Source organism: Carettochelys insculpta, chromosome 8 (assembly GCF_033958435.1).
Source record: "Carettochelys insculpta isolate YL-2023 chromosome 8, ASM3395843v1, whole genome shotgun sequence".
Lineage (NCBI taxonomy): Eukaryota > Metazoa > Chordata > Testudines > Carettochelyidae > Carettochelys > Carettochelys insculpta.
In genome coordinates, this window is record NC_134144.1 from 5,019,315 (window position 1) to 5,033,132 (window position 13,818).

A 13,818-nucleotide genomic window follows, 5' to 3' on the forward strand; every position below is an offset into this window, starting at 1 on the left:
TAAAACCTACCCAGTGCCCCTCGCTGGCTGTCCTCTTGCGCCTGCCTGGGGGAGCTCCCAAGCTGCTGCTTTCCTGCCTCCTTTGCAAAGGGCTGGCGCACTCGACAGGCTATTTTTAAAGCCCCAGGTTGTTCTAAACTTAGATCCGCCCAGTAGCAGCAGCTCACAGCTCCTCCCCCGGCCGCGGGGAGCCCAGGGCCCGCTCCAACCCACCGGGGCTGCAGCTCCTTTCCCTCCCTCCCTCCCTCCCTGCCGGGACTGCTCTGTGGCTGGTCTCTGCGCGCACGCCTCGCCGGCCGGTGCAGCCTCCCCCGCGGATGGGGCGGCCCGGGCGCGCGTGGCCGGGGAGCCCCTGATCCCCAGCCGGATTTGCACCATGGCTCCGGGGGTGACCTCCCTGCAGCGGCGCTTCCTCTGCTGCCTCCTAGGTAAGTGCGAGCCCGGCTGGGCGAGGAGCTCCAGGGCTGCAGCGCCTGCAGGCGGGACGCGCCTTGGCTAACCACTAGGCACCGCCACCCCCGCGCCCAAGCGGGCGCCCTGCTGCGTTTGCTGGGGAGGGCACTGGCCGGCTGCTGCTCCTGCCCTGGGAGACCGGCGGCCAACTCCCGGGCGCCTGCGTTGGCTGTTATGTCGACAGAGCTCCACGTTAGCCCCTTTCCTCGCTAGAGCGAGCGGGCGGTACAACTGGTTGTACAGGTTCGCGCTGGGCTCGCGGTGTGCAGGGGCTGAGTCATACTCACTAGTAACCCGCACTGGGGCTAGGCACCACTCAGTTATTCAGCAGTTTATTCCCCTTCTCGGTGCCGGCCCTGCCGGCACTACCAAGCAGCCCCCACTGACTCCTCTTAAGTGCCCAGTTACACAGGTCGTCCTCACAGTGTGTTTGTGCCCCATAAATAATTGCAAAAGCTGTTCACTGGAACCCCTGCAGGAGTAAAATGCAGAACAACGGGGAGTTTTCTCCTGTTTCTCTGCTCCCTGCATAGAGCCTGGGCTCTACCTGGTCTTATCATTTCTATCCTTAGTATGGAGTCAGGCATGGAAACCTCTGGCCACAGGAAAATCTCTTTCTTAGCAAATTGTGATGTAAAAATACTGTAGTGAAAGCACTGCAGTTGGGACACACTTTTGGGATTTTTTACGCACCTGCTGAAAGAATTTTTCTGTTGTTTATTTGATACCATTCTCCTTTTCACATGATGGCTTGTAACTTCACTCAGTGACAATCCTCCACTTTTAACCGCAATCAGGCCTTGTGTCCGTGGTGTGCTTTGAATCATGCAGGCAAATCAGGTGTCTATTTAGAGATTAAAATTGGAAATCATTCTGAGATAAGGTGCAATTGAAAGTAAATGTTTAACTTGGCTCTCAAGAAGTCAGCTGGCAGTGCCGCTTGACTCAATCTGGTCTTTAGACCTAGTTTTCTACTTGAGGCTCTGCTTTTGAGAGCCAGCTATACGTGCAGTTCTTTCCATTGTAAACATTTCTCGAATACTTATAAAACGGACTTTTAAGCTGCTGTTTTCCCTTTTGTTTTTATTTCTGACACACAGCAGTTAGAGGGCCCAGCTAGAATGACTTGTTTTGAGATATGTTTATACCACTGAGACTGGGATTCCATAGCATATAGTTCATTGTCAGTCTGACTCTCTTCTTTTTTTAAAATTAGTTTGTCTGATAATCCTTTCTAGATTCTTGCTTAATTATTTTCATGTGGCATCATGTATCTCTCTGGGTGCAACAGATAGAAACTTGTCTGTTGTTTTGCTGGAAGTATCTGAAAGTCTATGACAAAAAGCTTTGAAGAATAATGTATCTGGTATTCTTTATAATAATGATTGTGTTCATTTAGAATACTTAATCTTAAAAGAGGGGCCTTGTTAGAACCATTGTGATAGCAACTCAAAATCTAAAGATAATATGAAAAAAATACAGATTTATTTTTTCCTGTCTTCATTTCTTGTGTTCCTCCTCAGAACCCTGGTAAATAATGTATTGGGCTGTCTTATCTGTACAACATAATTAACTATTTACCACTTTCTAGCTTGTGGCTATTCACAGGGAAATAGAAGACAGCACAAGTTAGGCAAAACTCATTCTCCATGTTTTGTTTTAGAGACATCCTCAATGTACGTGAATTAATGGTAAATTGTCCTGTTCCAGAAACTGTCGAATGAACAATGTCCGGTGAATGCTAACATTACATAATCATTCTAATTTACCCAAGACAGTTGTTCTGATGTTCTGTTGTAGACTAGAAATCTGCTTGGTCCTCATCAAAGGTAATGTTAAGACAACTGTTAATATGGTGTTGGCTGCAATTTTGTTTTATATTCTAGAAAATCTTGAATATTGTGACAAGATGCTAAAGCCAACATAAATCAGTGACAGTACTATGCATGTGTTGGGCTCAATCATACAACCGTATGACAACGGAACCACCCAACTGCTAATTAACTTCATGTCACGGAACTGAACCTACACATGTCATTCATTATTCCAGAGTTAGCATTGCCCTTTGACAGTCTCCTCAAACCGACAACTTTATGGACAGGACAATCAATTGAAAAAGCTTCAAGTCCACTCTGTAAAACCTGTCTATAGGGAAGCTGTTTATTGCATAGGTAAAGTAATAATTTGTTCAGCTCTCACGTGTTGTTTCTCGGTTGTGCTCATGGTGCAAATGTGTTGGATTCCCTTGTTGCACATATTTATGTATTCGTCTCTGCTCTGTCAGATGGACGATGTGGTAGTGTATGACAATTTAAGTATCACTTTTGAAATAGCTTTACCATGTCGGTAATGTCACACCTTTTGGCTGGGTTGTTGGCTGTGGGGAAGGAGCCAGGGACCTCCGGATCCAAAAATCCTAGGAGCCCCTGCTTTCTGAACTGAACGATCCGTCCCCATTCACTGAAAATCAGTAGCTGACTTGTAAAACTATGTGATCCAGTGACTAAAAAGGGGTACAGACTGACTTGAATGGGGGTCTTATACTGCCCAGGCAGGGGAAGCTGCACCCACTATGTAAACATAACTTACGCACAGCATCACCACTTCAAATCCTGCTAGGGGTTAACTCAGCCCTCCTTTGCATGTCAAATAGGTTTGAGTACAATACAGCTGATTGCTCGGGTGTCTTTCAGATATGAGACCTTACAAAATAGCAGTGACCAGAACACTGACTCTAAAAATAATTACATTCTCACTAAACAGATTTGATACCTGTTCGTATCCTGGGGCAATTGTTCATGGTAGTGATTAAACATAGGCTTTTATTATCATTCCTGCAGAGAGAATGGAGCTGGGAGAAAGTGAACTGTGTTCTCTCTGAACAGTGTGCCATTGCCAGTAATAAAGGTTAGACAGGCCTAATTCTTCCCTCAGTTACATCGTCACAACTCCATGTCAGCATTTGCAGGGCTGCAAGAATGTAGGTGGCTAAAATTCAGCCCGTAGAGTCTTTGTTACTGGCGATGACGGATGAGCCAGAAATAATTCAACTTGACTCTGATCCCAGGTGGAGGTTACGGGACTGGCAGGGGAATTAAAAAAACCTTGTAAAATGGGCAAATAGAGACACAAAAATGTGACTCCCATCTGATGCTGTTTCTAAGAATGTTACTTTTAAGTAAAGAGCCTCACTTTAAAAAGCAGGATATTCTTTATTGTGGGTGAATGCTAAAAAAGCAAGTTTTTAACTTTTTTCCCACAAAAACAAGCAATCCTGTAGCACCTTAAAAACTAACAGCTTAATTTATGTATTTATCTCCTTATTTATTAGCTTTCCTTATTCGGAAAATCTCATTGCCTAATACATTTTGTTGGTCTTTAAGGTGCCACAGGACAGCTTGCTTTTTGTGAAGCTACAGAATAACATTGCTAAAAAATATTTTTTGTTTGTATTAATGAGAGCTGGGAAAATTATCCAAAAAGTTACTCAAGTGCAGCTGCTTTCACTTCTTCTGGATACTCGAGTACAATAAAATGTGATTTGTGTATGTACTTTTACTCAACTAGTTTTCCAGAGGCCCACTGGTGACTTGTACTTAAGTACATCCCCCTCGCCCTCCCTCCCAACCCTGGCAGCACTTTGACTCAAGTAACTTTTTGGGTAGTTTCTCTGCCTGTGTATTTAGACCTGTCTCTGGAATCTCCACTATATACATCTGATGAAGTGGGTCTTTGCCCACGAGCTTATGCTCCAAAAAAAAATCTGTTGGTGCCACATTACTTCTCGTTGTGTTTGAGGACTCATTGTTTATGCTGAGAGAGACTGATCCGGCTCCCCACCTCAAAAAAAATTATTGGGTCAGTTCTTAAAAATAAAAAAATCTCTGGAACAGAACTGTTCCAGTTTACATACTACATCAATAGCAACTAGTCCAGCTAAATAAAGTGGTGATTGCATTTGATTGTATACTGATGGGAGGAACCTGCTTTCCAGTTGTGGAAATCAGGTGGGCTTTGAACAATTTAATGACTTCAGTTAACTCAGCAGTGTTGTTGAACTAAATGTCCTTTTAACACTGATACGCTTATCTCTTCTGTGTAAGTGCCCTGAAGAGTGCAGGTGACTAAAACACCAATACTATGCCCTTGAATGACATTAGAATCCTTGTATCAGAGATGTAGCTGTGTTAGTCTGTATCTTGGAGAACAACAAGAAGTCCTGTGGCATCTTATAGACTGACGGATATTTTGGAGCATAAGCTTTGCTGGGCAAAGATCTGCTTGTTCAGATGCATGAGGGGAGGGAGGGAGGGAGTTTTCCGAGGCTTTGCAAATTACTGCTTGGAGTGGGATTGGCCGTTTTCAGACTTAGAGATGGAGGAAAATCAATTACTGAATTTCTAATTCTAGGTTGGAGAAGATGCTTGAATTTTGAAACTGCATTTTTATTTATTAAACTGCAGCCAAGTTCTTTTTATCGTAGCAACTGGCTATAGAACTGAAACTGCATCCTGAGGACAGGTATTTAAAAGAAAATGGTCTATAGTCAGGTATGTCCAATAAATAGCCTTAATAGAGCTGGTTAGGAAATTATTTTTTTCCAAATATGGAAAAAACAGTTTGGGGGTGTCCTAAGCTGAAAACTGACTTTTATTCGCGTGGAAATTTTTGGCAAAAATGTCATTTTGTTTAAAACCAGAGGAAAAGGAGGAAGAGGCATGAACATTGCTTTTTTTTCCCAATCAACTGTAATTCTTGATTTTTAAAAAGGAGAGGCAGTGTTCTGGCTGGTAGAGTAATACCAATAACTGTACGTAGTATATTTCATACTCATCAAACTGTCAGTTCTGCTAATGCTTTACGGGATGTTTGACCAGGATTATATCTGACTAGAATGCAGCATGTTTGATGTTCTCTGATTACCAGTGACACTTTCTGGTCATATGCTTGTGAATATTAATTCCTGTTATTTGACTAGCCCTGGGTTTGGTATAGTCCTTTTGTGTGTGTGCTAATTTACCAAACTACTAAATGGACATTTTCACCCCAAGATTCCTACACATTAGGGTATAGTGCACAAGTTTGTGAAACAGTGTTTTAATATCCTTCTATAAAAACCACTGGCACCTATCTTGACACAGTTCTGACTTCCATATATTTGTTTTCCTAAAACTTATTTATGATACTTTCTGTAAAGCTACTCTAGTCTGGAAAACTAAGTCGACAGCTGTCGGTTCCACACTTTGGTGACTAACATTAGGCGTTCTAGATTTTAGGCGTTGTAATCTTTGCTTACTTCAAAACAACTCTAAGGCATGAAATTTAAAGCCGGCCAAAGGTGCCAGAGGAAATAGGATCGAAACTTTTTATCTATACAACAGAAGCATCCCACTCTGTACAGATCCCTAAATTCAAGCCTTGACTTTCTTCTGCCAGCTGTGGTGATCGTTAACCTGATATCTACATGAGGCAGTAGATTGAGCTCATGTCACATGGAACACCAGAGGGAAATTTGTGGGTGAGCATAACGGGTCTGATTTATTCTAGGAGTTGGTGAAGTAATATAGTTAAACTTTTGCCAATCTCTCAAATTGCACAAAACCTAGTACAAAACAAAAAGCAGTCAAGTAGCACTTTAAAGACTAGCAAAATAGTTTATTAGGTGAGCTTTCGTGGGACAGACCCACTTCTTCAGACCATAGCCAGACCAGAACAGACTCAATATTTAAGGCACAGAGAACCAAAAACAGTAATCAAGAAGGACAAATCAGAAAAAGATAATCAAGGTGAGCAAATCAGAGAGTGGAGGGGTGGGGGGGAAGTCAAGAATTAGATTGAGCCAAGTATGCAGAGGAGCCCCTATAGTGACTGAGAAAGTTCCCATCACGATTTAAACCATGTGTTAATGTGCCGAATTTGAATATAAAAGCCAGATCAGCTGTTTCCCTTTCCAGAACGGTGCGATGATAATTCTTCAGTAACACACATACCTTTAGGTCATTGACAGAATGCCCCATTCCATTAAAATGTTGACTAACTGGTTTGTGGATCTGGAGTGTTTTGATGTCTGTTTTGTGCCCATTGACCCTTTGTCTAAGGGAGTTAGAAGTCTGTCCAATATGCAAAGCATCTGGACATTGTTGGCACATGATGGCATATATGACGTTAGTAGAGGAGCATGAGAAAGTGCCCGTGATTCTGTGAGTAACCTGGTTAGGTCCAGTGATGGTATTTCCAGAGAAGATATGTGGACAAAGCTGGCAGTGGGCTTTGTTGCAGGGAAAGGTTCCAGGACTGGTGTTCCTGGGGTATAGGCTGTGGTTGTTAGTGAGGATCGTCATGAGGTTGGGAGGTTGTCTGTAGGAGAGAACAGGCTTCCTCTCTGTTACAAAACCTAGTACAAGTTCAAGAATCAGTTTTTCCCAGTATTTTGTCAACAAGAAAAAGAAACACACCTGTGTTATGTATTAAGACGAGTATGATCCCAATATTGATTTATTTTATGCCAAACTTCCTCTCCTTTGTGTTTGTTTTTGTTTGTTTTACACCCTGGCTGGTCTGTAATCCATTTTATTCCTTTTTTTTTTTGGTCTACCCCATTTTTTCCCGCACAGTCTGCTCTTAACAGGATGTGAACCTAGTGACAGTCAAGTTAGACATTCAAATATTACAGTGAATTCAAAATAAGTTTGTCCATCCTTTGTCCGCTACCTGATGTCATCAGTCATTTGAGCCATCAGGTTTTGGTGCGTCAAATTCAGAGTATGCATAATTTTTATTCTCTACCTAAGAAACCTATATGGCCCCCAACACTATTCTCTCTGATCTCTTCACTATCTTTAGTGTGTTTATCCTTAGAACACTCCTGTGTATTGGGGAAGTGATGTTATCCCCTTCAGACAAATGGGAAACTGAGGCACAGAGTGAGACTTGGTCCTGGTCACACAAGAAATGGAGTGAGGAAGGAACCCAATTCCCCAAGTCACTGGTTAGGCCCCTTATCATTGGACCATCCTTCCTCTTATTGCTAGGCTTGCAAAGCAACGCTTATGAAACACAATGATAACCACACAATGAACCTCTGAGCACAGATGAATCCCTAATACCACAGTGTGCTGTATGGCCTCCTCTCCCCCCACCCCCAACAACATTTGTGTGTGTTTTTAATCGGGATTGAGGGCACACAGGCTAACCTCCTTCCTTTGGAAGACTAAGGCAGGAACCAGTACAATTATGAATTGGTTTGGGACGTTCAAGCCAGTCAGGTTGCTGGGATGGATGTATCCAATATATGGTCTAGCTGAAAGCCTCAGTCTCTTTGGTTTCTCAGAACTGTCGTCAGTCATTGCCCAAGAAACACATATTGAGATGTGGTAGTTGAGAAGCCCACAAAAATTCAGGTCTTGAAAAGGACAATAATACTTGATAACATCAATGCCTGCCACTTACTGTATCCTCTTTAGCAGAAACGGTGATAGCAAAAAACACCACAGAATTCATCCAGTATATCCAGAAAGTGAAGCTTGCTGTAGCTTTATTTGACGTACTCGTCAGTACTATATCTGAATCAATTGCCATTATTTCTAATTTCTATTGCAGTAGCTGGTGATTACAGACTGTCCATGATCCACAAGCACATTGTTTTGCATTTTAGATCCTTTGGCTAAATATGTGAGTTTGAAATGACTTTATTTTTGATACTGAGGACTGAAGAGACCAGTAAATTGCCCTGATCTAGATTCTTAAGCATCAGAACACATGCACTTGCGTTTTCCAGCCTGCTTACCTTAAAGCTACAGGCTGGACCTCTCTTGTCCAGCAAACTACATAATCTGGCATGATTTTAGTTAGCTGGATGACCATTTATGGATGTGGCCAGGTTTCCTGCAGTCCCATAAAATTTTACATCCACCAATCCTGGCTCTCAGTTTTCTGTGCTCTTATTTAGCTGTAATTTGCCCCTAAATGTCTTCCAAGAGTCCAGTAAGCAGTGGGAGTGTTGATGATATGCTAGAAAATATTGACTTCCTGTCATGCAGCACCAGTGAGGTCCTGAGGGTGCTGGACTAGAGAGATTCAACCTGTAGTACATTTTAAAACCATATGTCGGAATAAAGGGACTAGATCTAGCAAGGGATCCTGTTACATGAACCTTTTGCATCGCTATTACACAGAGACAAAAATTAAATAGCTAAATCCATCCAGGATTAATTAAAATTTTTTTTCTAGGTTTGGTTCTAGCAACAACAGCAGTAACATTCAAATATCCATTTAGTTTCAATTTTGAAATACATTAGCTGTTGTAAAGGAACATGCAAATGATACATCAAGCTAATATAGACAGTCCTACAGGAATTTATATCAGTTCAGTTACAGCTAGAATTGCATTAATTCTCCTCTCCAGAGAATCTTGCTTTTGAGTCAGCGCACGGCCAGGGACAGATTAAAATGGGAAGGTTTATTGGCTGTGCAGATGGGTGAAAGTTTGTGAAAGTTGTTTCAAATTAGTAAAGGAATTCTCTTTGCTCACACTTGTGTTCTGTATTTTTGTTCATTGCCTGCAAAATAGTCAAGTGTTTCAGTTTTGCAGGCAAACATATTCCTGCAAAGTGAGTATCAAAGCTGGACGCATAATTATAGTTTTATTTCCCAGAAACACTTATCGCCATACGAAAGGGCTTGTGCCTTTCTCTAACGGGATCAGCAGTAATGCTGAGGATTTAGTTGGTTAATCACAGCAGATCAACATAGCTAAGATTTTGAATGTGAATAAATGAGTGAAAACAATAAATAAACTTGTCCAATGCACTTGAATTAAAATACAGTTGAGGGAAATTGTGCTTGGTCCTCTCTTGTATAGTCTGTGCACAGGAAGAAGAAGATAACTGAGCTGAGAACTTCATTGTTGAGCTCTAATCAGCAATATGAAAGTCAGCACCTGCTAGCCAGATCCACCAGTAGGGTAGCTGGTTACATTCTCCTCTCCAGCCAGAGACTAGTTCATAACTGGTTCAATACCAAACACACTTTATGGATGACAGTAAAAGAGCAGTCAAAGGAAGGAAAGAATAGCAGTCCTCATGTGGACTCTGAAAACTCACTGTAGGATCACGTCTAAGAGAAATGCCCTGGCTTAGAACAAGTCTTACACAGTAAATTGCCCTGGTCGAGGTTCGTAAGCATCAGAGCACATGGCCCAGACAGTTCAGCAATGGTTTAAGCAAGCAGAAGTGAGAGTAATGTCTTCCTGACAAGTACCAGTAACTCAGAGCTGAGATGTCTAAAGAACAAAGTTCTGTCCAGACCTAATCGCTCCAGCAGTCTGTATGAACTGCATTCTAACTGGTGATTCATTTGTGCAGATATGGATAGCCTGCTTGCGGGAAAAGTCTACCTCTTTCTCCCTTTTTCATGGGGTGGGGAGAAATGAAATACACAGGAACTGGTCTTGGCTATTGCTCAGCATCTGTAGTGTTTAAGGATTTACAATATAAGTCCATTGTGACAAGAATTGTTTGTCTATGCAATGCCCAGGGCTCCTAGGCATGATCATAATACCAATAATAATTAACAGCTGTGGGACTGTTGGGCAGTCAGCAGTGCTCAAGGTAAGGCCCTTTTTTCTTTGTGTCAGGGTCTGTGCCTTCGTTAGTATTTGTACAGCACCTAGCACTTGAGTTGAATAATCTTCCATCAGAATGGTGGGTTTTCTCAACAGAAAATATAACTTTTGCAAAATTTCCTGTGTGGGGAGGGGGGAATTGATTTTTTTTAATTTATTTATTTATTTTAATTTTTGCTGGAATTTTTTTTTCCTGTCTTGAGAAAATCAGAATTTTTTTTCAGTTTGTTGAACTGAGCCAAATGCTTTTTGAGTTAGGTTAATATTAAACAGTGTTAACCTAGCGTGTGAACCCTTATGGAAGTGTCGGTCAGGTGCTTAATGTTCCCATTCTCAGTTATAAGGCAGGCTACTTAGATGAGCTATGTTTCCCATGATGCACCTAACTGTGTGAGGCATCATGGGAGTTGAATGACTGCAATAAACCTTAAGCACTGTAATGGGGCAAGGGAGCCTGGCCTATAAAGAAAAATGAAGGCATGAAGCACCACTCCATCACAAGTGGATGCAGTTTAACGTTGAACTGAAACTGACTGTTTCAACTGGGAACATCAGAACATTTCATTTTGATTGAAAAGGTCAAAATGAAATCCTTGGGAATCAAAATGGTTAAAGCCTCCTGTGTATATCTTTGGTATTTTGACTTAAGTTAAATGGGGACACTCTAAGCATCAGAATTTTCCCTGGGGCAGAAATTCTCATTTTTCACACAGTTCTGCCAAATGCGCAGTGGATTCTACAGAAAGAAAGCAATTAAAGCCTAGCAATAAGTACCATGTACTTCTTGAGCTTACTAGCCTTTGTGTTCATTTTTCCTTAGTGGGCAGAGGTCCTCATAGAAAAAGTTGGCAATACCCAATACTACTTCTGCAATGGTCTGAAGGATTGCAGCATTTCTTTTCAATTTCAAAAGGACACAAGCTGCAGAATATGGTAGTGATTGGTGAATGGCAGCCCTTGACCATGTCTGTTGCATTCCTAGAAAAAATAGGTTGTCTCTGGTGGCCACATGATATATTTCATGTTCTTGTGTGTGACCGTGTTTTTCTGTATGCCAGCTGGAGGGTAAGCTTTTAGTTTCAGTGGTACGGTGAAGTCCACATCAACTAAGAAACTGGTCCTCTGTTTTTCTCTGAAGCAAAATTCCTGTTTGAGCCAGATAATTGCCCCTTAGGAAAGAGAGAAAATGACCCAACATCTGTCTTAAATGATATTGCTTCGAACATATAGGTTCTAATAATCCTACAACAGAACTTGGCTATTGAATGTGTATAGCTGCGTCCAGAAACGGATGGAGATACAGATTTTGTATCCTTGCAGGGCTCTAGAAATGAAAGAGCATGGAATTAGCAGACAGCACAAACATCAAGATTTATCTATGTAAGTTCTTACAGCACGCTCCTCACTGTAGTATCTAGTGCTGTCCAGAAGTGCATTAAGCAGCATGACTAACGTGTCACTTGTTTGGTGTCTCATCTACCCCCAAGAGAGCAACATGCAATGGTGTCTTGGTTTGGGAGTGTTTTTATTATACTGTTGCTGTGTGTGTGTTAGGGAAGGTTAGGCCAAAAAGAGATGCCTTGTGCTTGGAGCAGAAGGTGATGATGTTTATCGTGGTCCTTTTAGTTCCTGAGACCTGTCTTGTGCACAGATTAATGTTGTAGAGCGTTCCATTGTGCTAGAAGACTGAAATTGTCAACCTCGGTCTCATTCCAATTCCGCGGCTTTAACCTGAAGGTTCAGGGTGTAAACGCAGGCAAATTCCAGGGAAGGGAGATTTCCACAAGCCCCAAACCTGATAATGCAGAGTTCTAAAGCAAAGTTGACTTCCAAGTTGATAGATCAGGTGACTGCAATTTCTTTTGTTCATGAATTTCCATGTGATCTTTCCTTCGGGCCTAAGGAGCGACACTCTCCTAAAGTTGAGTCCCACCAGTACCGTACTGTTGTGAGTTTTTAATTTCCTAGCAGCAGTGGCAATGCCAAAACCAAAAGACCCTTGGAGGAGGAAGAACCCAACCTTTAACATCATTTGAGACTCAGCCATTCTTCCTGGCCCGTTCCAGAAGATTGCAGGTTTTGGCGTTCTGAGTCTTGTGTTTTGGTTCTTGTTTCCCATCACACGCTGCAAGTGAGAACTTTCCAGCCTTGCAGACAATGACAAAATGCAATGGCTGCTTCCGAAGTTGAGAAGTCACACAGGTCAGAAGAAGAGAGGTTGAGTCTATTCATGGGAAGTTCTCACGGGCATCTTGGATTTGCCGGCTTCTTTTTCCAGTAGCAATTAGAAGAGGAATCTAATTAATAGATATCTCTATGACTGGAACAAGAGAGGGGAGTTATGCAAGGCCTGGTTCTTTCTTGGGGCTAGCCAAATGTAAATCCTGTCTATATAAATGAGAATTCTTTGGCAAGATGTGATGTTTTAAATTCATTCTGCGTTTAGCTCCAGGCCATAGAAACCTTGATGTGTCTATTAATAGCATCTGGTTGACGTTGTGGAGTTGATAAGGGTAAATATTGGAACAAGAACAATATTCTGGGAAATGTGTTCCTTTCTGCTCACTAATGAAACCATCATGATTAGCCATATGTTAACCTCTTGAGAATACAAAACAGAGCAGGAATGTGCTGCCAGTATTTTACTGAGGAGTTCCCACTACATGGTTCCAACTTTTCCTGAGTGAGAGACCCTGTGGTCAGCGGGCTTTGGGAGGTGACGCACAGGAACCGGGCATCTGAGGGAATTGAATTTAAACAAAGAAAATATTGCTAAGGAGGGAGGCAGCGGACAAATCAATGTATCTTAAGTGCACTTTAAGGGGGACCTTTATCCTTTAGCTCCTGAAAAATAGATGGAGGCCATTAGGAAAGTAGCGTGGCTTGCAACTTGTGGAATATGAAAAGGAGGAAAGAGGGTTTCAGGCTTTGTAGGGTGGTCTGGCCCCTGTGGAACATATCCGGGCAGAGTTTGCTATTTGGTGCAATTGGATCTATTCCCAAGGCAAAATATTTGCTCTTCAAAAGTATTTTTATGAGCTGCAGGCTGATGGGCATTTTCCTGAGGTGGTCAGAGGGAAACGGATGCCAACTTTCTTCTCAATTTTGTAGGCAACTTGTTAACGGGGGTCTCCAGTTGAGCCCTTGCAGCACGTCACTGCTCGGTGTTTTCAGGTTGCTTTGTTCTTACCATCAGTGTTTCAGACTCCATTGGACAGTTTTCTAAAGAGCTCAGATCCCACTCAGGCACACTGGGTGCTGAACTTCTGTGAAAACCTGAGAGCACTGAGTCCTTGGCAGACTAGTCCTGACCAGAGGTGGGAAAAGTGCCAAAAGTTACTTAAGTAAAAGGTGCGGCTGCTGTCACTTCTGGATACTTGAGTACAATCAAGATGTGACACGTGTATACTTGTACTCAAGTAGTTTTCCAGGGGGACACCAGTGACTTAGGTACACCACCATCCCCTTCCCCAAGCAGCTGTTCTTTTACTCAAGTAATATTTTGGTTACGTTTTCCACCTCTGATCCTGACGTCCTCTTGACAAGCTCATCTCCTCATTCGTCTTATACCCTGAACTTCTGTTTGGATGCTGTTGTCATAGAAGATCATCTGCATTGCTGTGGCTTGGATACATGTAGAGCATGTAATCTGCATCTGGAGAGCTGTTGTTTCTTTGTGGCACCAGGAGTGTCTCTAACACAGCAAGCTGAACAGCCCCTCTCTGCAATGAGGAGCGCTAGAA

General features: G+C 42.3%; 1 protein-coding gene across 1 annotated transcript in view; it reads left to right on the forward strand.

Moving 5' to 3' along the window:
- Positions 1-182: 182 nt before the first annotated feature.
- Positions 183-13,818, forward strand: part of RAMP1 (receptor activity modifying protein 1) — a 76,527-nt gene continuing 62,891 nt past the window's right edge. The window contains exon 1 of the mRNA XM_075001400.1: positions 183-428. Within this exon, the coding sequence (XP_074857501.1) occupies positions 377-428 (52 nt within the window). The 5' untranslated portion in view covers positions 183-376. The remainder of the gene's footprint in view (positions 429-13,818) is intronic.